At 33.1% G+C, this 22667-nt stretch overlaps 1 protein-coding gene and 1 pseudogene across 1 annotated transcript; one reads left to right on the top strand and one right to left on the bottom strand.

Annotated features, from left to right (window-relative positions):
* Positions 1-484: 484 nt before the first annotated feature.
* LOC21408591 (probable LRR receptor-like serine/threonine-protein kinase At1g56140) lies at positions 485-19358 on the top strand. Its single transcript, XM_024167078.1, has 24 exons — positions 485-717; positions 3597-3789; positions 4741-4812; positions 4938-5009; positions 5598-5669; positions 12074-12145; positions 12589-12660; positions 12749-12820; positions 13289-13360; positions 13469-13540; positions 13664-13735; positions 13850-13921; positions 14095-14160; positions 14653-14715; positions 15183-15227; positions 15331-15392; positions 15515-15897; positions 16025-16220; positions 16316-16462; positions 16547-16668; positions 16791-17001; positions 17086-17317; positions 17401-17548; positions 18219-19358. Exons 1-24 carry the CDS (start codon positions 612-614, stop codon positions 18531-18533), a joined length of 3009 nt encoding a protein of 1002 aa, XP_024022846.1. The 5' UTR covers positions 485-611; the 3' UTR covers positions 18534-19358.
* An 810-nt stretch (positions 19359-20168) lies between these two features.
* Positions 20169-21782, bottom strand: LOC112092012 (annotated as a pseudogene).
* Between the last annotated feature and the right edge of the window lie 885 nt (positions 21783-22667).

Genomic DNA, 22667 nt, shown 5'->3' on the forward strand with positions numbered 1-22667 from the left:
TCTAATATTTTAATTCTAATGTAATACAAAATTTTTAATTTTTTAATTTTTAATCTTTAAATCTAATAAAAAATTTGAACAAATTTAATAAAATGGGACGCATTTATAACAATTTATAAATTTAAAACTTAATTGTCAAAATTAAAATTTTAAGAAATATTTACTAAACTACGGTGTTTAACAAAAAAGTCTAATATTTCAATTCTAATGTAATACAAAATTTTTAATTTTTTAATTTTTAATTTTTAAATCTAATAAAAAATTTGAACAAATTTAATAAAATGGGACGCATTTATAACAATTTATAAATTTAGAACTTAATTGTCAAAATTAAAATTTTAAGAAATATTTACTAAACTACGGTGAGCTTAGAGACAATTACGTAAAAATCCTTATCATTTTGGGAGAGGGTAAAAGTTGACCAAGAAAGTCTCTCCATTAGAAAAGCACAAAAAAAATAAAAATAAAAAATAAAGGGAAAAGAAAAAGAAAGAAAGGGAGAGGAGAAAGAAAAAAGATAAACCCCTTCCTCTTTCTGGTACTGATTTGTTTTTTTTCTTCAAACTGATCTGGTTTTCAAAAGGCAAGACAATAATTATATAATAAAAAGGATGAGTTTTTCTTGGTGGAGCCTCCTCTGCTTCTTGGCCTTCTTCTTATCAGTATCATTGACTCGCGAATCCATGGCTCAAAACGCCACTACTGATCCTTCTGAAGGTATGTAACATTATGATCCTGCGTTTGTATTTAAGCACTTCAATAAAATTCTCCGCTTTTTTCCAGGTAAATGTAGTTTTTTAGATCAGATATATCAAGGAGGGAGGTAGATTCTGGGCTTTTCTTTGGTTGATGGGTTCATTGGATTTTGAACACATCAAAGCAATGCTTAGATGCCAAAAGTCCCTTTTTCCCCGTGTCATTTTTTATGCAAAAAATGTGTTTTTTTTTTATTTTTTTTATTTTTTTTACTGCATGACCATTTTTTTAAATTTTTAAAATTTGTAATCATTTCTTGTTTAAGGTTCTGTTCATTTTACCGATTTGAGTTTAGAATTTGAGTTTTGTTATAGTAAAAAGCTCTTAGAAATAGTCACATCTAACTTTTTTACTATAGTAAAAAATTCTCACATAAAATCACATCTCAACTCGAATTAAAAACTAAACGTTTTCGTTTTTTTTTTCATTTGTTAAAGAAATTTAATTTTTATTATTTTAATTAATAAATGGACACACATGTCGTCTTTTGTTTGCTAATGTTTTCATTACACTTCTAAACACAATTTCAAATTTTTTTCCCTATTCAAATAAAAAAGTAAAACCACATAATTAAACTACACTTTTCAAACCAACCTGTTTTAATCTTATAAAAAAAAAAGTTCATCATCAAGAAACTTGCATAAATAAAATTCATCATTAAAGAAACTTTAGCTATTAGTTTAGAAGTTAGATTTAGTTTATTATTATTATTAGGGGGGTTCGTATTGTGCCCCATAAAATTTTCGTGATTTGGAACTTTTGTCACGAAGCTTTTTTTCGTTGCAAATTAATCACGAATTTTTACAAATGAGTGGCAATCAAGTCTTATTGTTAATGGAGTTAAAGTTTGCATAGAGTAATTAGTATATTTATCCCTGAATTTCTCATAGTTTTTACCCTAAAAAAATCTATTAATTTTATTATTATTTTCAAATTGTATTCCCCTGAAGTTATAAAATTCCTGAAACTCAACTCCTTTTAACAATTAGATGGTTACCACACTTTTAGCAATTCAAAATTAATTTTTGATCTTCCAGTTCGTCATCAATTTCGTCAAAGATTGGACCAAATTCAACTTCTAGATCGTCTATTTCAGTATCAAAAATTGGTCCTTCATCTGCAAAAATAGGAACAAAGACATTATCCACGAAATCAACTTCGAAAATGGTCGGTGGCAGTGCAAACGGATTGACTTCAATGATGTCTTCACCAACAGCCGATGGCAGAATAATAAACTGAAGAGCCGCGATTTGCTGTCTCAAGGTGTCGACTTGGAGTCGTAGCAAATCAATCTCCAAAGCTTCGACTTCTTGTTTGAGAAGGGTGAAAGCTTCGGGATCATAGGCAGTAGGTGCGGTGGCACGGACGGTCGGATGGCGGTGAGGCAACATGGTGAAATTGGTGAGATCGGTATAGGAACGTTTTGGCTTCGATATCAACTGATGTAGCGCCAGCGTAACAAAAATAGGAAAAAAGGATAAATTTCTTAGGGCCCGTTTAGTTCGTTGATTCGAGTTGAGATGTGATTTTATGTGAGAACTTTTTACTGTAGCAAAAAAGTTAGATGTAATTGTTTGTGAGAGCTTTTTACTGTAGCAAAACTCGAATTCTAAACTCGAATCAGCGAAATGAGCGGGGCCTAAATCTGTTGATTCAACTATAATATCATTAATAGATCTGTTGATTCATTTAGAATACCAAAAATAGAACATCTATAAACCTATTGATTTGCTCATGAATTCAAGGAGAATAGGAACCAATATTCACTCGTTGATTCTGTAGATACCGAGATAATTGAAAATTGAGAATAAACTTTGAATTAAATTAATAAATGAACTGTATTGAAGAATAATAGTCCTATTAATACTCTTAAATAGATGATTTTAGAATTAAAATAAAGGAAACTAACCTTACCTAAATTGGAAATCAAAATAAAAGAATTAAACCTATCTAAAATTTGGAATTAAGCTTATCTAAAAATGGGAAGCAATAAAATAGAGAAATAAACTTAGGGCCCGTTTAGTTCGCTGATTCGAGTTGATATGTGATTTTGTGTGAGATTTTTTTATTGTAGCAAAAAAGTTAAATGTGACTTTCTGAGAGCTTTTTACTGTAATAAAATTTGAATTCTAAACTCGAATCGGTGAAATGAACGGAACCTTAAAATCAGAATTTTAAATGCAATTCTTGAAATTCTGGTCGTATTTGGAGTCCATCATCTGGTTAACCGGAAGTATACAACCGATTAACCGGTTGGTCTACTCCTGTCCATATGCGCTGCATCAAAAACCCTACTCTTTATCATTGGTGGAGGTTCTCAGTGAGGTACCATCCTCAATGAGGACTTGTCGAGGGAAGTAGTTTTAGGATCACAGTCCTGAGGTTGACATTTCGGTGCTTATAACTTTTACTAGACTTAGTAAAAGAGAAGGTTACATATCTTGTAATTTGTGAGAAGAAATATGAATGCATAAATTTTCGAGAGAGAATGAGAAGGGGATGATTACTAACGTTCAACTCTAATTAATGTTTAACTTTGATCAAATTCAAGCTTATATTGAAGGAATAGATTTACCAAAACTTTCATGTTCAGAGGCATATTTTTGAGTTTAGCATAAAAATTTTTAGTCCGTTTACTTCGCTGATTCGAGTTGAGATGTGATTTTATATGAGAACTTTTTGCTATAGCAAAAAAGTTAAATGTGACTGTTTCAGATAACTTTTTACTGTAACAAAACTCAAATTCTAAACTCGAATCGGTGAAGTGAATGAGGTAGTTAATTAAAGGATAAAGATGATGATGTAAACGATGATAGTGTGATGCATTATAACAAGGGCAGTGAGAGCACTAAATGCAATATTCCAACAATGGGAGATACGATTGTCAGCAAACGCCACGTGGAATATCAGCGGAGAGCCGTGCTCAGGATCTGCCATCGATGACGAGAGAGCTATTGAGCACGAAGATAACAACCCAGGCATCAAATGTGACTGTACCTATGACAACAATAAGACTTGCCACATCACTCACCTGTATGTCTTCTTTTCTCTAGTTTTAATTTCTGTGCACATATATTCGTATGTATGTATGTATATACTTTTTTTTTTTTTTTAACAACCATGCAAATTTATGATATATTTAGAATAGACGATACATATTTAATAGTTGAAAATAAAAAATTATTAATAGTTCATATTTTTTTTTATCCAATTAGATTAGCTCCTATATTTAAGTTATTAAATCATCTCGAAAACAAAATATCAATGTCAATACTTTATTAAATACACAAAAAAAAATTATGTTATTTTGTTTTATGCTCTAATAATAGCACTATTTAAAATGCTATATCTTTGTTTTCATTCTTTTTTTTGTCATAATCATAAGCTCACGAACTTGTGATGGTAAATTTTAATTTTAAAAATGACAATGCTATAATAAATTAAATAAAAAGTTTCAATACACCAAGCAAATAGCAATCAATTATCAAATATATATATATATATATCAAATTTGACACAAAATATAGCATATTTCAAATGTAACAAGAAAAATAATACTATTTTAGAGAGTGATTTTCGTATTCAATTGTCGAATTTGGCATGAAAAATTAGTTTGGCAATGAACTAGAGGTACGTATGTGCATAGAATACTAACATAGACATGTATATTTCCTAACAAAGTAAAAAAAAAAAGACACATATAAATAACTTTATATTTCCTAACAAAGAAAAAAAGACATAAATAACTTTCCTTTTTTTTTTTTAATGACATAAGAAGTTTCTATGTTTGTGTCAAGAATGAGTTGAATATTTGGAATCAATTCCACATACTTATTGTTCACTTTATAAGTTCTCAAAATGAGATTGGGTAGAGTACTCTACACAAATTTAAAATCGAGGAATAAAATTGGCAATGTCATATCTCTCACTCTCTTTGCCAATTTATTATGTCTTACCTTTAATTTCATTGTAAAATATTTGTAGGAGAGTGCAGTCTTTGGACAGGCAAGGGGTGATTCCCAAAGAAATTACAACTTTGAAATATCTGACAGTCATGTATGGATTTTCAATTCATCGACTCCTCTATAAATAAATATATATATTTTTTGCTTTTTTTCCCCATGTCATTTTTATTGTTGTTTAAGCTTTAGAGTTAAAATTGAATCTTCAAACATATGTAGGAAAATCCTCTTAAATTACTTCACCGGTACTTTGCCACCATTCCTTGGAGATTTGACTGCGCTGCAATATTTGTAAGTATATTTAAAGAAGAAATTGTCCAACTTCGTTTCCCTCGTTTTGTCTTACAAGCTAGAGATCATTTCAACTGAACATTAGCGACTCACAAATAATCTCTATTGGACTATTACCAAAGCAATTAATCTTACACATAAAAAGAGAAATGCTAGCATCACTTTTTCTTTGACTCTTTGTCTCACTTTATGCATTTACTATTTGAAACGTGGACTCTATTATCTCATTTTATGTTTAACTAATAATATATCTTATTAATACAATCCACGTATCAAACAGTGAATGTAGAAAGTGACAAAGAGAGTGACAAAAATAATGATGTTAGCATTTTCAGATATAAAAAGCCTATTTAGCATGTTTTTACTTTTGCTTTTAGACAATAGAAGGAGAGAACTAAAAACCATAAAGTCTTGCAAGAGCATCATGAAGAATAGGATTATCTTTTGAAGACGTGTGAATTACTCAAGTTTTTTAGTTGTTTGAGTTTGTACATGATGCATTGGCCAATGATAAAACATTCTTTGATTCAAAGGCAACATAATTTCAAGTAGATTATTGATGGGCATTGTTTTGTTGGTTCCGTTCAGGGATGTTGGCCACAATACATTTCATGGGACCATTCCGAAGGAGCTAGGAAGCCTTAAGAATCTAATTATGCTGTAAGCTATCAGACTAGTTACACGACACTTTGTGCATGTTTGCATGGTTTTGGTTCAAATAATATTTTCTCTCATAAAAAAATTTAAATTTAAAAAGTTCTAATACATGTTTTCTCTTACAAAATTTAAATTTTGATTCAGACCGTCTGATTTGAACCCTCAAACACTAATATCAAGTCTTTGTTTGCAAATATTAATTTAATGTTATTCCTTTGTTTTTTTTTTTTTTTAAATAGGGGAACGTATGTTTCTGAGATATAATTTTGAATCTCTTGATTTGTTAAGTGCATATTTTATCCTAAAACGTATGGAAGACATATCAAAGCCATGTAAGGTTGGATAGAACAAAGAACAGTTAGTATCAAATTTAGGAGTTGTTGCCTCTGCATATAGCTTTATTTGATAGGTTTCATCTAAATTATTCTTTAAATCTTCATGGACGCATTAGGGAAAAAAATCACCCCCAATATTTATTTAAAGTTTGTTTCGATTTTATCTTATGCCCTTCGTTTTTAATAAATAATGTTGCGATATCATCTGCTTTTTTCAAATCACACAAAGTCACCTTTGTGTTTTTCTGATCACACCAAATCACTCATAGTGTCAGATTTAGGCAAAATTGGCTACTAAAAAGACACAATTCCCTACATAAAACAAAAGGAACTTTTCCGATAAGCCTCTCTACCGGTAGTGCAAGTTTTTTAGCATTGAATCTAGGTAAAATCACATCAGATTAAAAAAGTATGTAAAACAGACAGTATCTAATACATATAGGACAGTTAAAACGTTAAAAAACTAACGGAAGTTTATTTTTATGGTCTTACCAGAGAAACTCCCTAAACCAAATGATAATTCTCTGAGAGAAATCCAAATGTAGTAACTTTGATCTTCAATTTTTTAATATTTGAGAATAATCAACTTTGATTTTATATTTCACTTACTTCATAGAATGTAAATGGATCATTTCCTGTGCATTGGCTTGAAATATTATATTATCTGAGTGAAAGAAGAGATCTGAAAAAGAATAGAGTCTAAATTCTATTTGTAACGAGTAATTATATAAAAGGCCTTGATATTTATAATCAACTTTATAAGCCTACTTTGGTATTGAGCATTTAGAACATGATTCTTTACAATCTTTGATTGCTAAGCCTACGAAATGAAAAGGAAATTAGTGAATTTTTATTTTATTCATATATGTGTGGATGTGGATAACATACGATTATTTTAAATGCATCTATTTAGTTTATTTGATTCGTACTTGAGTTGATGATGTAAAATTATTATGTCCAGTTCTTTCGGGGGATGGATCTAAAATAATTCATCTATCTTAACAATAAAAACCCCTAACTCAAACAATCTCGTATTAAGAGTGAAATACTTTTTCACTTTCAATTATATATAAACAAAAATAAGGATTATTTTTACTATTGCTTCTGAATTTTAAGATAATTCCCTATAACGCCCCCAACGTTAAATCGGTCTAAGGTCGAATTTAGCGAGATTGTGCTACTTAAAACAATGTTATTTTTAAGATGCGGAAACTTGTGGTTGATTTCATCACAAACTGTTTGTAAAGGTTTTTGAACAAAATGAGTCAATATGCAAAATAATTACAACCACAAATTTTAGACATTAAACAGTTATTCAAAAACGACATAGTAACGAAAAAACATTTTGGGCCCATCTATTGTGTGGAAGTAAATATAAGCAAGATGCCAGATGTAGAACTTGGAGTACTCTTGCTTTTGTTTCCCTTTTGCTGCAGTTGTTCATGGTTTCCATTGGCCATTCTTAGCGGCATAAGCAGCTTTATTCTCCAATTCTTGTCTCTTAATACCCTTCTTAGATATCATAGCCAATTCAACTGCTTCGCTGAACGACTGAGGCCTCGACATGCTCACATCCTTATAGATAGCTGCATTCAAACCCTTAATGAAGAAGTTCATCTTTTTCACGTCATTACCTACTATCCATGGAACAAATCTTGAAAGTCTTTCAAATTTGGTGACATAGTCATCAACAGTCATAGTACCCTGTATTAATCCCACAAACTCAGCCACTTTACTTTTCTTTACTTGCTCAGTTAAGTACTTATTGTAAAATAGTTCTTTGAAACCATTCCATGTAAGGTTGGTAGCAGCTAGAGTCAACTTAAGAGATGCCCACCAATGCCTAGCATTATTCTTTAGCAATTGAATAGCATATGAAACTCGTTGAGTATCTTCCATAACCATGTAGTCAAAGATACTTTCTGTAGAATTGATCCACTCTTCAGCAATTAGTGGATCGGGTCCACCATGAAAATCATCAGGACGTTGCTTCTTAAAACGCTCATAAAAAGGTTTTAAATTATCTTGTCTTTGCTGTCAAGGGGGAGGTAGAGGCTAATTTGCATGTTGGGCTCCTTGTTGTGTCATCATGTTATGAAACTGCTCTGTTCGTTGCTGAAACTGTTTAGCTTGCATTTGCATTTGTTGTCTCATAAACTCATTTTGTTGTCTCTGTTGATCAGCCTGTTGCTAAATTAATGCAGTTAATTCAGCAAATATTTGAGCTATGTCGACATTCGGGGGATCTCTAGCATATCTTCTAGGAGGCATTATGCTACAACACCTCATTCTAACCTTTAGGTTTAAGCCAATAATAATAAATTTACTTCCATATAAATGCAATATAAAACAAAAAGATATTAATCTAGGCCCCGTTCATTTCGCTGATTCGAATTTAGAATTCGAGTTCTGCTACAGTAAAAAACTATCACAAACAATCACATCTAATTTTTTTGCTACAGTAAAAAGCTCTCACATAAAATCACATCTCAACTCGAATTAAAAACTCGAATCAACGAACTAAACGGGCCCCTATACATTGAAAATCATAAACATTACTGATTGGCTGAGTTTCTTATCCAACCACTTGTCTATATGTACTTCACTGTCTTCAGAAACATAAAACACTGGGCTCTGATGCCAAAACTGTAATGCTCCCAATGCTAAACCGGTCTAAGGCCGAATTTAGCGAGGCGGTGCTACTTAAAACATACTTTCTATACTTAAAAAAATGTCATTTTTAAGATGCGAAAACTTGTGGTTGATTTCATCACAAAATTTTCGTAAATGTTTTTGAACAAAATGAGTCAGTGCGCAAAATGATTACAACCATAAATCTTAGACATTAAACCGTTATTCAAAAGCGACATAGTAACAAAAAAGCATTTTGGGCCCATCTATTGTTTAGAAGTACATATAAGCATGATGCCAGATGTAGGACTTGGAGTACTCAGCCAATCCTGGAAATTATTCTTTTTACTCTTCGGTAACAACAACATCATCTACATCACAAGGTAAAATTAATGAGCAAAAACTGAGTAAGTAGATTTCAAATAAAGTAAGTATTTAAAATCTCCGTGGCTGAAATCTCTTTGTTAAATATTATTCATAAAATTTCATACTTATTCTTAGTTTAGGTATGATACAGAACTTCAGTTCTAAGTAAGCCTCTCTATACATGACTTTCTCTAATTTTGGCCAATTCTCTTATCTTAAACACTAAGCGGGATTTTTAGAATCTCTTTCTCTTGTGATCAACAAGTAACTTCCCACTAGTATTTTTCTCTAGTTGTCTTAAAGAGACAGTTACTCTAATTTGGGGCACCGGTTCCTCACACCCCTGCTTACTCAGCCTCTCATCCATATACCATACCATAAAATCTCTTAAAACGTAAAAACATAAAAGCAAATATCATAATCTCTTTCAAAATAATTAATCATGAATATCTTTGAACATAATCATATAAGAATTTCATAAGAGAATAAACTTGCATAAATTACAATTCTGAACAAGTTATTTTGTCAAATAGGTCTTATGATGCAGTTTTGAAAATGCTTTAACTCTACTTACTTGAATTTCGATCACTACTTTGCAAGCACAAACTAGCTAGTTGTGGGGAGCCTTCAATGTGCTAATTAACCTTTAAAAACATAGCTTTCAAAAATCACCTTCATATAATCATTTAACAAAACACATAACTGCGCATTGTTACGAAAATATTCATAATCAATTCATCAAAACTTAAAATATTATGAGACCAGTGGAAAATAAAAGTAGACTAAAAACCCTATTTTTAGAGCTAATAAGTGATAAGTTTCAGATTTTTCAAACTAACCAAAAACAGCCCGAAATCTGGATTGAAGTAAAATCTCGTCAGAAAAATGACATCTTTTTAGCTAAACTTATAAAATTCATAACTAAATGTAGAAAACTCCGTTTAGAGTGTTTCAAAAACTCTCGTAAAACTTGAGATGTATAGTTTAATAAAAAAATATAAAATTAGTCAAAATCATAAATATATATAGCATGAAAACAAAATCTACATAAGCTGTACAGATGACTTATAGTTGAACATTTCATCATACCTAGCATGCAGATCTTAATTTTCAAGACCCACTCTCAAATACATGAATCATCATCCTAATAAGAGTTTATCTTCAAATAATCATCAATAATATCAAGCTAAAATCATTAATTTCATCTAGAAACTAATATTTGAACCAAAACCTCAAGAAACTCATTTTTAAGGGTCTACAACCAACATGCATGATAAGCCACATCAAAAATCTAGATCTTAAGTAGGATTTTAACATCTTAATATCTAAAATCTTAGTTTCTAACTTAAGAAAGAAGTTACCTCAAAGAAAAACTTGTTCCCAAGTGAATAGAAGCTCAAAACCTTGATAGTTTTTTTTTTTTTTTAGAACTAGGTTGAAAAACAAGTTGAAATGGGCTGGCTGAGTTTTTTGGTCATTCTTTCTTGAAAACCTAGGTTTGATTATGAGTTTTGGGTGAGAAAAGGAGTGAGAAGAGAGAAGAAAATGCTATGGTTGGTGTTCTAGGGTTTTTTTTTTTTTGTTGTTGTTATTGAAATAGACCCAAAAATGAAGTCTAAACTTGATAGAAACCAAGCAAAAGTAGTGTGACCTTATAGTAGGACAAGTGTCTAGATTTTTCTAAGCCTCTAACAATTGTCATAACCTCATAAAATCAGCTCTAAAATCTCTATTTTTCTTCTTCAATTAGGTGTTTAAAGTTCACTCAATTTGCTAACATAGCCTTCTCCCACAAAAACTCAAAATAGCAACTATTCCTTAACACATTTACATAAAATCATATAATAAAATATATAATAATAATTCATCATTAAATCAATCATAATAGAGGTAAAATATCATATTAAATAATCATAATAAATATCATTTTTTGCTTCATAAGTTTAGCACATTGAGTTTTCACATCGAGCTAGTTGCACTGCACATTAAAAACTTAATTAGCAAAGTTATAAGCTTAATAAAATCATATGATAGCTATAATAATAAAATATAATGCCAACAAATAACTTTGCGATAAATGGTAAATGTGGTGCATGATTTAATTTACTAACTTTATTTATTATTGGCTTAAGGCTTAATTAAATCTCGGGTATTACATTCCCAATCTGACGCCCAAACTTTAAAAATTCTCTTTTTAATCCTGAATTTTGAATTTGTCCTACTTATCCCCATTTGATAAAGTTTTTGTTAAAAATGGACGGAAAAAGTGTAGTAGTGTGATTATATGGTTTTTTTGTTAGAATTTTTATTAAAGACAAATATAAAATGACCTCATAACCACTTTTAACAGAAAATTTAACAAAGAGATTAAGTGAGACTAATTTAATATTTAAAAAGTAAAACGAGAAATTTTAAAAATTCAGGAGATAAATTGGCAAACCCCAAAATGCAGAAGCTACCACTGAGATTAACCCAAAATTTGAAATGACACTGAATTAAAATGTAGTAAGTTTCAAATGTTCCGAATGCAAACTAAACTTGAAAGCCTTCGGGAGCTTGTTACAAGATATATGAGCAATGATTTATGAAATCATGAGAGCTGTATAACTACCTAGTTTGCAAAATATGACTAGAATGTGTGTTGCCAAAAAACACAGTGCTGTTCCCGCACTTTAACCCTGCAACACATTTAGTTTGCTTAAATTTTGTTAGGTTGTGTGATATAGTTTTGATGTTACTTAACGATTACTTATTGTTATGACTTAGGTATTTACTGACTTGTAAGCTTTGACTTTGATGTTACTTAATGATGAGTTTTTGGTTAATTAGTATTTTTGACCATTAGCATTCTATGCAAACAACATCAAAGACTACTCATTGTAATCCCTGCCAGTGCGAATGACTGCTTTCGTACAGTCAAATACTTTTTTAGAGTCATTATCATCACTATTCCCTGAATTATGAGTATTGTATCACTTTGGTTCCTTTTTTTTTTGTTTTTTTTTTTTGCTTGACAGATTACTCCTAATTAAATGCTTTTCATATAGTCATATATCTTTAATATATGTTTTTCAGCGCTGTGGGATCAAATAATTTATCTGGATCACTCCCCCCAGAACTTGGTAACTTGCTCAACCTTGAGCTAATGTAAGTCTGTTTCATTATTACAAAGTGCCTCTACCAATTTATAAGTTTTCTTAGTTATTGTAGCTTTGATGTAGAGTTTCTAGTATGAAAATCTTAGCCAGGATTTGACATCTATGAGTTGAATATACTTGCAGCCAACTAATATTGAAGGTGTACTATAGAGGCTTCACTATTTAATAGGCCAATTTATGTGTGTTTTAATAGGAAGGCCAATGTCATTGCTTTCTGCAATTAGATGCTCCTTAATTATGAAACTGAAATTATATCTTTTAAGGTTCAATTTGAAGTTTTATACAATAATGTCGATGCTAAAAGGTGTTCCAAACTTGAGTGGTTAAAAGTATTTGTTCACTCCAAATCCACTTCACCTTAAGCATCATTCTAGTAAGCTATTCTGTGCTAATGTCTTGAAAACCACATTCATCTCAATTTTGTTTGTGCAGTTACATCGACAGTTCTGGAATAAGCGGTGAAATTCCATCCGAATTTGGTAATCTTCGAAAAGTGCGAGTCTTGTAAGGAATGCAATTCGACTACTTTCATATGCCAAAAGACTAATTTGGCTGCACTTGTCTTAGCTATTTATATGTTGTCAAATATCAGGGATGCTTTGGACACTCCTCTTTCAGGGAAGATACCAGACTTCATTGGCAACTGGACAAAGTTGACAAATTTGTGAGTATAGGAAATCTCTGATCATGTATATAGACCAGAACTTATGTGATGAGATTTTAGGATCTGTTTGTTACGTTGGTTCAAACTTTAAAGTTTTTAAACTTTTTCTTTGGATTTGTAAAATTTGAACTGTACGGTTTATATTGCAATCCGAACTGGAGTTTAAATATGTAGTTAAAGTGTAAATTCGAGCAAAGAATAAAATCCGAATTGTGCTTGGATACGTCTTGAAAACATCAGTTTGAGAGAGTAAACCGGAACTGATGTTTCGGTTAGGATTCCTTGGATATAAGGGAGTAAATCCGCAAATTGCCAATTTAGGCCGGTTCTAAAGGAGCTCCACAGTCCAAATTGATGTACCAAATTAGTCTACCAAACATCAATTAAAGCCGGTTCTAAATCAGCTCCAGTGTATGAACCTATGCACCAAACAGCCCCTTAGTTTTACAAGTCTCAAATGTTTTGTAGGACTTTACAAGGTAACTCTCTTGAAGGTCCCATACCATCCAGTTTTTCTCAGTTGACCTCATTGGAATCCCTGTAAGTATGTAGAGAGATAGGAAAATTTCTCTTATTGATCTCTCTTCCCAGTTCCCCTGTAGGAACAAGACCAAATATTAATTTTATTTGTTCCTAATTCATATGCAGGCGAATTGGCGATTTATACACCGGAAGTTCTACCCTTGATTTTGTTCAAAATTGGGAGAACTTAACTGAGTTGTAAGTAAAGAACTCCTTGATTCCATGTCAGATGTACATCATCTTATTTTCTATAGTATACTTTCTCATGCATTTATCCTCCTAACCATTTAACTTACTGCTAGTTTTCTTTTCTTCCGACAGAATTCTAAGAAATGCATTGGTTTCTGGTCCAATACCACCTCCTATTACCGAACTCCGACGTCTAAAAACACTGTATGTTCTAATAGAGAAATAAACACAAGTCGCAAGGGCACACCGCTTAGTAAAAAAAATACAGTCGTCATTATATTTGTTACTTGTTTAACTTTTTTTCATGGATATATGCAGGGATTTGAGTTTCAATAGGTTAACAGGCACGATTCCTAGTTTGCTGTTCAACCTGAGTAATCTGACATACTTGTAAATAAGATTACTGCTTTCATTATAATCTCTTAGATTTTTTTTCTTCAACCAGATTCATATGTCGAAACCTAAGAGCTTCCTCAAATTAAACTGATCACTTCTTTTGTTCTTGTCCTTTTAACTTTTCGGGTGGCTTGGTTTTGACCTTATGCTACTACTGAAATGGCCAGATTTCTTGGAAACAATAGCCTATCTGGATCCCTTCCCGATGAATGGAGTCCCAATCTTGATAATATGTAAGTTCTTGTATGTATATTATGACGAGTCAACTGCTTTAATATTCATAGAACATAACAATATTACAGAATCCAAGAAGCGATTATGTCGTATTTAAACTGAAGTACTTTTTTCCTATAGAAAAGGATATAAACTTTATAGCTTCCATTTCGCTTATTTGGATACTTGGGCCAGGACTACTTACTTATGGCATTGAAATGTGATTTAAAAGAGACCTGGTTTGAAGAAGACGAATAAGGAAAGGAATTCAAGCTTCTGTTCAAGTACTGTTTACTTCGCTATTAGGAATTAGAATTACCTTAATTACACTATTTGGTTAGTAAACTTGAACCTTAGTTGCTAACTAATAAAGCTGCTTACAGAAACCTCAATGGTGTTATTCTGTAAAGAACATGCGGTAGAGTACATAAACGGATTGATTTTTTATTTTTTATTTTTTCTGCACCATATAATATCTACTTACTCATGGTTGGACACTTTTTTATGTGCAGAGATTTGTCATACAATTTCCTGTCGGGACGCTTGCCACGATGGGTCGGCTCGCTATCGCACTTGTATGTCTTCTTTCAAATTTTACCTCCTTGTTATAAATATTCAAAGATTCTTCTCCATGCCTCACAATGCGTTTGGATGGAGGGAGAGATGGAGGGAGTAAGACGGGTGGAAGGAGAGAGGTGGAGGGAGAGGACCAAGTCGGTATTTGGTTGGAAGGAAGAGAGGAAGAGGACAATATAGTAAAATAATAATAACATATTGTATAAATAGATAATATAGTAATTAACCAAATAACTATCATCTTTTAACTTTCTCTTTCTTTTACCAAACAATATAAAAGATTTTTATAATCCTCTTTTTCTATCTTCTCCGTCCTTCCAACTCTTTCCATCCTTCCTCCTCTCCATCCCTCCAGGGTCCAACCAAACGGAGCCGTAAAGTGTAGGGGTGTGCATATTTTTGCATGATTATCACCGCTTCAGTTTTTTGCAATAGTAATTAGATTTTTTCTTCCCCTTTTTGGCAGGAACTTAGTGGCTAACAACTTCACATTGGATAACTCAAGCAGAGCGTGAGTGGAAGACTCCTACAAATGACAACTCTTTTTTTTTTCCCCCCTAAACAAATGTCTCTTACCTTTCGAAGAAGTAACTGTTGTTGTTGTTTGTTTGCAGAGTTCTTTCTGACCTGTACTGTCTTCAAAGAAACTTTCAATGCAATAGAAATCCCCCCCGCCGTAAATTACTTTTTATTTGACAAATTATTCGTGAAAATTCATTTATGAATTGAAGTGAAAACTATTGCATTGTTCTCTCATGTAACATCAATCATAATACTTTTTTCTAATGAAAAATTCAGATACAAGCTTCGCAATCAAGTGTGGTGGACCTCAGTTTAAAGGACATGATGGCACAGTGTATGAAGCTGACGAGTTTGTTCTTGGGCCGGCCAAGTTTTATGTAATAAATGAGATGTGGGCAGTCAGCAAGGTGGGTTTGTTTGCTGACAAAAGAGGTGATCTAGATCTCGAAAGCACGAAGGCAGAAGTTACTGGCAGCAATGAGAACCCAGTGCTTTTCCAAACAGCAAGGATGACCCCAGGATCACTAAGATACTATGGTCTTGGCCTTGTGAATGGAAATTACACTATAACCTTGCACTTTGCAGAAATTGGTTTTCCAAATCGGGACTCAAAGACATGGTCAGGCCTTGCAAGACGCGTATTTGATATTTATATTCAGGTAAATAAATGGTAAATTACACCAAAAGGAAGTTATGGTACCGTGCATTACAAGTTATAATCAACTGCAGAGAGCAAAGATTTTCCCATACAGTTTTTGAACCACTTATTCATCATTTTCTTTTCAGGGACGCCTAGAACAAAAGGACTTTGAAATTGCAAAGGAAGCTGGTGGGGTAGAGAAAGCAAAAGTGAAGAACTTCACTGTTACCGTTACGGAGAACTATCTTGAAATCCATTTGTTCTGGGCTGGTAAGGGAACCTGCTGTATACCGAGGCAAGGTTACTACGGTCCCTTGATAGCGGCTCTTCATGCTAGTTCAGGTAATATTTGTACAAAGTTGTATCTATATTATGATGGTTTAACATGCTTCATTTCTCCTATTTCTACTGAAAAATTTTACTTTTTTATTGCTCAGATCATTTAACACATATTCAAGGAGACAAGAACAACAACACAGGGTTGATTATAGGTATTACGGTCCCTGTTGTGGTTGTTGTGGGTCTTATGTTGGTACTAACAGTACTTTATTTTTGGCGAAAATCAAACAATGAGGATGAGGAAGGTAAAAGCATTCAAATAAATTAAAATTCTAGTCTTGTTATAATCTCAGTATTTTTATATGTTATATTCTGGCTTAAATATGCAGGACTTCTTGGAATAGGCTGCCACAACGCCGATACTTTTAGTTACTCTGAACTACAAGCTGCCACAGGAGACTTCGCATCTTCAAATAAGCTAGGAGAGGGTGGATTTGGCCGTGTTTATAAGGTCGATCGAGATGATCAAACATAGTTTTCTGCTTGAAAATAATAGCTCCAAGTATGCATAATGACTTTATTTCACATTTAGCTTTCCTTTCTTTGTATTGAAATGTCTAATTACTCTTATAGGGTACGCTTTCTGATGGGAGAGAAGTAGCTGTTAAGCAACTTTCAGTAGGATCTCATCATGCAAATGAACAATTTGTATCCGAAATTGTCACAATATCTGTCGTGCAACATCGCAATCTAGTGAAACTGAACGGATTCTGCATCGAGGGAAATCGACGCATCCTAGTTTACGAGTACCTTAAAAACAAAAGTCTTGATCAAGCACTATTTGGTATATACAAATCTATTGAGTACCTTACATTTACAAGTTGAATCCCAGAGAACAAAGTATCACTCCGCACGTTGACGACTGCAGGAAAGAATGACTTGCACCTGGACTGGAAGACCCGCTTCAATATATGCTTGGGAACAGCAAGAGGACTTGCTTATCTTCATGAGGAATCCAGACCAAGGATTGTGCATCGAGACGTTAAAGCTAGTAATATTTTGCTTGATGAGCAACTTTGTCCCAAAATATCAGATTTTGGATTGGCAAAGCTCTATGATGACAATAAAACCCACATGAGCACACGAGTTGCAGGGACAATGTAAGTTTTTTAACCAATTCTTGCCTTAACATCTCAGTTACCTTATGGTTATGGAACTGAATTAACATTTTGTGATGTTGTAGAGGTTATTTGGCTCCAGAATATGCATTGCGTGGCCATTTGACAGAGAAGGCTGATGTTTTTGGATTCGGTATCGTTGCTTTGGAGGTTGTTAGTGGACGGCCAAACTTCTATACCCAGGACAATGAAAAGATTTATCTCCTTGAACGGGTACGAAACATAGCATGTCATACTTTTTAGTGGCGGAGGTAGAAAGTTTTTCTTACTTTATACCCTTTAAAAATTATATAATTTGCTATGTGAATTTTAAATTAGTTTCACTTAGCCTCGTCTTTTATAATTTTCTTTAAAAATGAATGAAAAGAACCATGTGATCTTATTTAACACTCCATTTTTCTATAAATTTTAAAAGAAAGGTTTAAGTGGGATTAATTCAAAGTTTAAGTGCGAATTGAGAGTTTTTAAAATTTAAGAGGGTAAAGTAAAAATGACTTTAAAGTTAAGGGGACAATGTTGTATTTTAATCTTAAAAAATATAAGCGTTTTGTTTTATAGAGACAGTTATACATTTCCTTCATTAAGATTAAATGCGCGATTTATTTTCTATTTTTTAAGAATTTGGGTAAAACTTGATATATCAAAAATCTTGTTTTTTTTTTTTTCACTATTTCTAAATACCTCAGCCATAATATCGAATTTTACCTTAATGGAGAATGCTTTTTTTTACATAATAACCAACAAATTTTGTATTGACATAAAAATTTGGTATTGGATTGTAGATACTCTTATATCCGTCAAAACCAAGCATATTGCAGGTTTTAGGAAGTAACCAAGAGAGTTTATTAATCAATCCTGCTGTAAACTACTTGCATTTTCACAGGCGTGGAGTTTACATGAAAATAACGAAAGTTTGGATCTCATGGTGGATCCAGCCTTGGCGGATCTTGATGAAAGGGAAGCCGTCAGATTGATAAGAGTAGCTCTTTTGTGCACTCAAGCCTCGCCAACGATGCGGCCGCCAATGTCACGTGTCGTCGGAATGCTTGCCGGAGACATTGATTTAATAGACACTGCTAGATCAAAGCCAACTTATCTCAGCGATTTGGATTTTGAAGATAAAACTAGTAGCAACCGTTTTACTCAAAATGATATTACCTCCTCCATTGCAGCTAACCCCAGTAGCGATTTTGTTTAATTAGGGATCAATTAATGCTTTTTTCTCGTTCTATTTCACAACAAACTCAGGTTTGCTCCTCTCAAGAATAATTAGCTAGCTCTTATCGCATATTGTTTTTCTGCAAGACATTTTACTCGCTCACGGCGGTATATGTTGGGTTTTTTGTGTTGGCAATGTATTGTAAACATTCAAAAAACAGGTACAAACAGTTCATGGAGATTCTATTTCTGGTTATTTTCGCCAGATTTGGAATGATTTCTTCCTTAGAAGGAAAGCAGTTTTTGGGAAGGCAATTTCAGAGATTTGATTGTCTTGTGATTCTAGCAGATATGGGATGGAGGTTGTTTATGGAAAGTATTTTTGATTGATTGTTGCAGTGGGGCTGATTGTTGTCGTTTTGAGAACAGGTTGGACTTTTGTTTTGGGGGCGTGTGTCATTCTGAAAAAGCTGCTCATGAGTGTGAGTTTTTGAGAGAAACTTCTTGAGAAAAAGTCTCAGTATGTGAGCCCTTGAAAAAGAGAGTGCAAAAGTGTGTTTTTGAGAGGAGAACGCATTGCTTTTGGGAGAAAGTCTGTCAATCGAAGGAAGTTTGTTTGCAGTTTCAAAGACGAGTAGTGCCCGTTAAATAAGACCACTAAAAAGATTCTTCACAGTGGTGACATCGTTAAGGAGGGAGTCTTGGAGTGTGTAAAACCGACCGGTATTTTGTAATCTTTTGATCTTCGTAGATTATTTATTATCTAGGCGTGTGCGCACCGAATCGCGATACTATTTTCTAGTGTTCTTTATTTTTCCAGCATTATTTTCTGCATGCTTAGTTATTTGTTGTTCAATTTAGAAATAACTATTAATCACTAGTGTTACTGAAAGTGTTATAACACTTTTTATAACACATGCCGTAGAAAACAAACCTTACAGTATATATATGTATCATATTTATGCAAGGATACGTATGTGGCATCATACTTACGTTCATTTTATTTAATTATATGCATACGGCATTGTTTCAAAATGATTTTGATTTTTTGATGATATCCAATTACCACTATATCTTTCTTGATTAGTTCTTTTTTTTGGCGGATTCTGTGGAATGAATTAGAGCATACTTAGGCGCTTGTTCTAATTGAGAATTTGAGCTGAAAAGTAGATTTATGTGAGAGAAAACACTATAATAAAAAGTTTAAGTTATGATTCGAATGGTGAAACGGATGAAGTCATAATAGTATATGCATTTCTTTCACATATATGAGTTCATACTAGAAGAATAATGTTTGCTATCTTGAACTCATGACTTCTTGTCTCACAATTTGGGGCGGGCGAGAACCGGGGCCAGTCCTTTGGGATTATAATACAGATACATACACACTATATAAGCATTAAATAAATAAGAAGATAGGGAAAACAAATTTCACGAGTCTCGCTTTAACTAACAAGGTAATGAGTGACAAAATTTGGCAGAACGAGAACATCCGTACTTATTATATGCCGAAACAGATAGATAGCTAATGAAGTGTACGACAAAAATTGAAACCACAAACAACAATTAACTTGCTTATAACCAAACAAACATAACATCTTGAAAAAATTGTTTCCAGCTGAATTATTTTCTACACACACACACACACACACATATATATATATATATATATATATTAAGATTCCATGACAGGAATGCTTTGTTCATTCCTGAAAAAATTGCAAGGATCAACTTTGGTTTTGACACTAACAAGTCTCTTAAAATTATGCTCGAAATACTTGACCCCCCAAGTAGACGCTTTTGAATAGCTTGTATTACCAATATCATTCTTGCCAATGTCAATGTCTCTGTAGTTGAGATAAGCAGCTCTTGGAGACTTTGAAACATAGGCTTCCATATAACTATAAAACCTTCTCATCCATCCTATATGATTTGCAGTTTCGTTATCTTCACTCCAATAAACTAAGTACTGAATTCCGTACAAATTCCCATTTCTATGTGGGAAAGCTATTTCGCTATCCGAAATCTCACTCATCCTTCCACCATAAGGTGTCCAAATCAAAACCGATCCCTCATCTTCAATCTGTCTCTTCCATATAACTTCTAAACTAGCTTCTGAAATGGCTTCTTTCACGTAATCTGATTTGGCTTTGAAGAAACCGGCCGTCATATTTCTGTTGAGCAGAACCTCTAGAGGATCATCGGTCGAAAACCCCGCAAAATAAAGAACAGATTGAATCCAACTCATCTCTGTGCAGTTGCTAATTTCCAAGCCTAGTTCTGGGAAGCTTTCCTCCATTAAAGAGACGAGCTTCTGAGCTGTTCCGAGAAACAACGACGTGAATGAAACTTTAATGGTTTTCCGGTTGATTTCGTTTGTACTTGCCACTCCGGTCGTAGCGTGAAGAAAGAGGTCTTCATGGATGTGATTGGCGGTCCTTTGCCATTAATGAAAGAGCTTGGTTGCACCTTCTTCAAGTGTCTTTTGGATGTGAAATATGCTAACAGTTGGAGGAACGCGAACCAACTTGACTTTCCATGAAAGAATGACTCCAAAGCTCGACCCTCCGCCACCTCTAATGGCCCAAAAAAGATCTTCCCCCATTGACTTTCTATCAAGAATTTCTCCCTTAACGTTGACAATTATCGCATCGATAATATTATCCGCTGCTAAACCATATTTTCTGAATATTGTTCCGAAACCACCTCCACTAAATTGTCCTCCAACTCCTACTGTGGGGCACGACCCCGCCGGGAATCCATGAACTCCGCTTTTCTCGGCGATTTTGTAGTACAACTCTCCAACAGATGCACCAGCCTGGACAAAAGCGACTTCTTTCTCTATGTCTACTTTAATGGAACGAAAATTGTTTAGATCGATGATCATGAAAGGAGAGAAATGATCGGAGACATAAGATAAGCCTTCGTAGTCGTGTCCCCCGCTTCGAACCCTGATTTGGATATCGTTTTGCGTGGAGCAAACTACTGCTGCTTGGACGTGGGATTCGTGGAACGGGGTGAGAATGATTTCGGGTTTTAACCGCGACGGCGTTTTTAAAAATCTTCTGTTCCTGATAGAAGATTGTAAGACTGAGGAGTAAGATGAGCTGTTTTTAGTTAGAATTATCTCCGAAAAAATTGGGACCTTTTCAGAGTTGTGTTTTAGATGAGAAGAGAAACATTTAAGGAAACTTTTGGTAGAGAATGATTTAGAGGCTGGAGAGCAAATGATGATGATGGATAAGATAATATTTAAGAATATGTGAAGTTTCAAGTTCAAACCCGCCATTTTAAATTTCTCCACGTCAAAGTAGTCATGAAAAGTTTTCCATTTATATATTGGGTGATGAGAGTATAGAACTCTATGAGACAAAGTAGGAGCGTTGATGCTATTAAAGATTCTTGCCATTCGGCAATAGACATATTTGGGGTTAAAAGTTGTTAAGACTGTTGTATATCAGTTGTCAGTTTAAGCAAAAATAAAAACAAAATAAAAACAAAAAATAAATTATCAGTTTTTCTGCTAATAAAGTTGAATGCAGTTTTCACCTTAAATTGTCATTAGCCTCTTGAAATAATGTTGATTCTTCTGGATCTTAGAATATAACCGCCGACCCCTTCCCTTATCTTATTTGCATGGTTTTTTCTTGTGTATTCTTCATGACAATGACTAGAAAACTAGAATTTTAGGTAGCAACCGGCAGTATTTTTATATTTTCATAAATTCACAATTTTGTTTGTTTCTTCGTACTCTTGAATTTAACTTTCATGTTATCTTTATTTGCTCGTAAGCTATCTTTAGATGCCTAGTACATGTATTTTCTGATATATATATATATATATATATATATTCTGACTCTTTTTTCCCCCTTTTTCTTGGCTACAACGTAGCTTTATATGTAGGTTGCTATATCAAATTTGGTTTCATGAGTAAGCAACTAAAATCTATTATGTTTAAGGACAAATAAAGGAATAACAAAAATGTAGAAATACGAACACAATTTTTTATTATTCCAGTTTATTTAAAAGTGTAATGCAGCAAGTTATTATGTTTTTATTGATGTCTTTCATCTTTGGTGGTTTTTACTTGTTATTTTCCTGTTTTCTCTTATTTGGAGCCTAAGAACAAAATGGACAAATAAGTAATGTTGTATTAGGTGGCTGAAGGTGACTT

Source organism: Morus notabilis, unplaced genomic scaffold (genome assembly GCF_000414095.1).
Source record: "Morus notabilis unplaced genomic scaffold, ASM41409v2 Scaffold276, whole genome shotgun sequence".
In the NCBI taxonomy this organism is placed as follows: domain Eukaryota; kingdom Viridiplantae; phylum Streptophyta; class Magnoliopsida; order Rosales; family Moraceae; genus Morus; species Morus notabilis.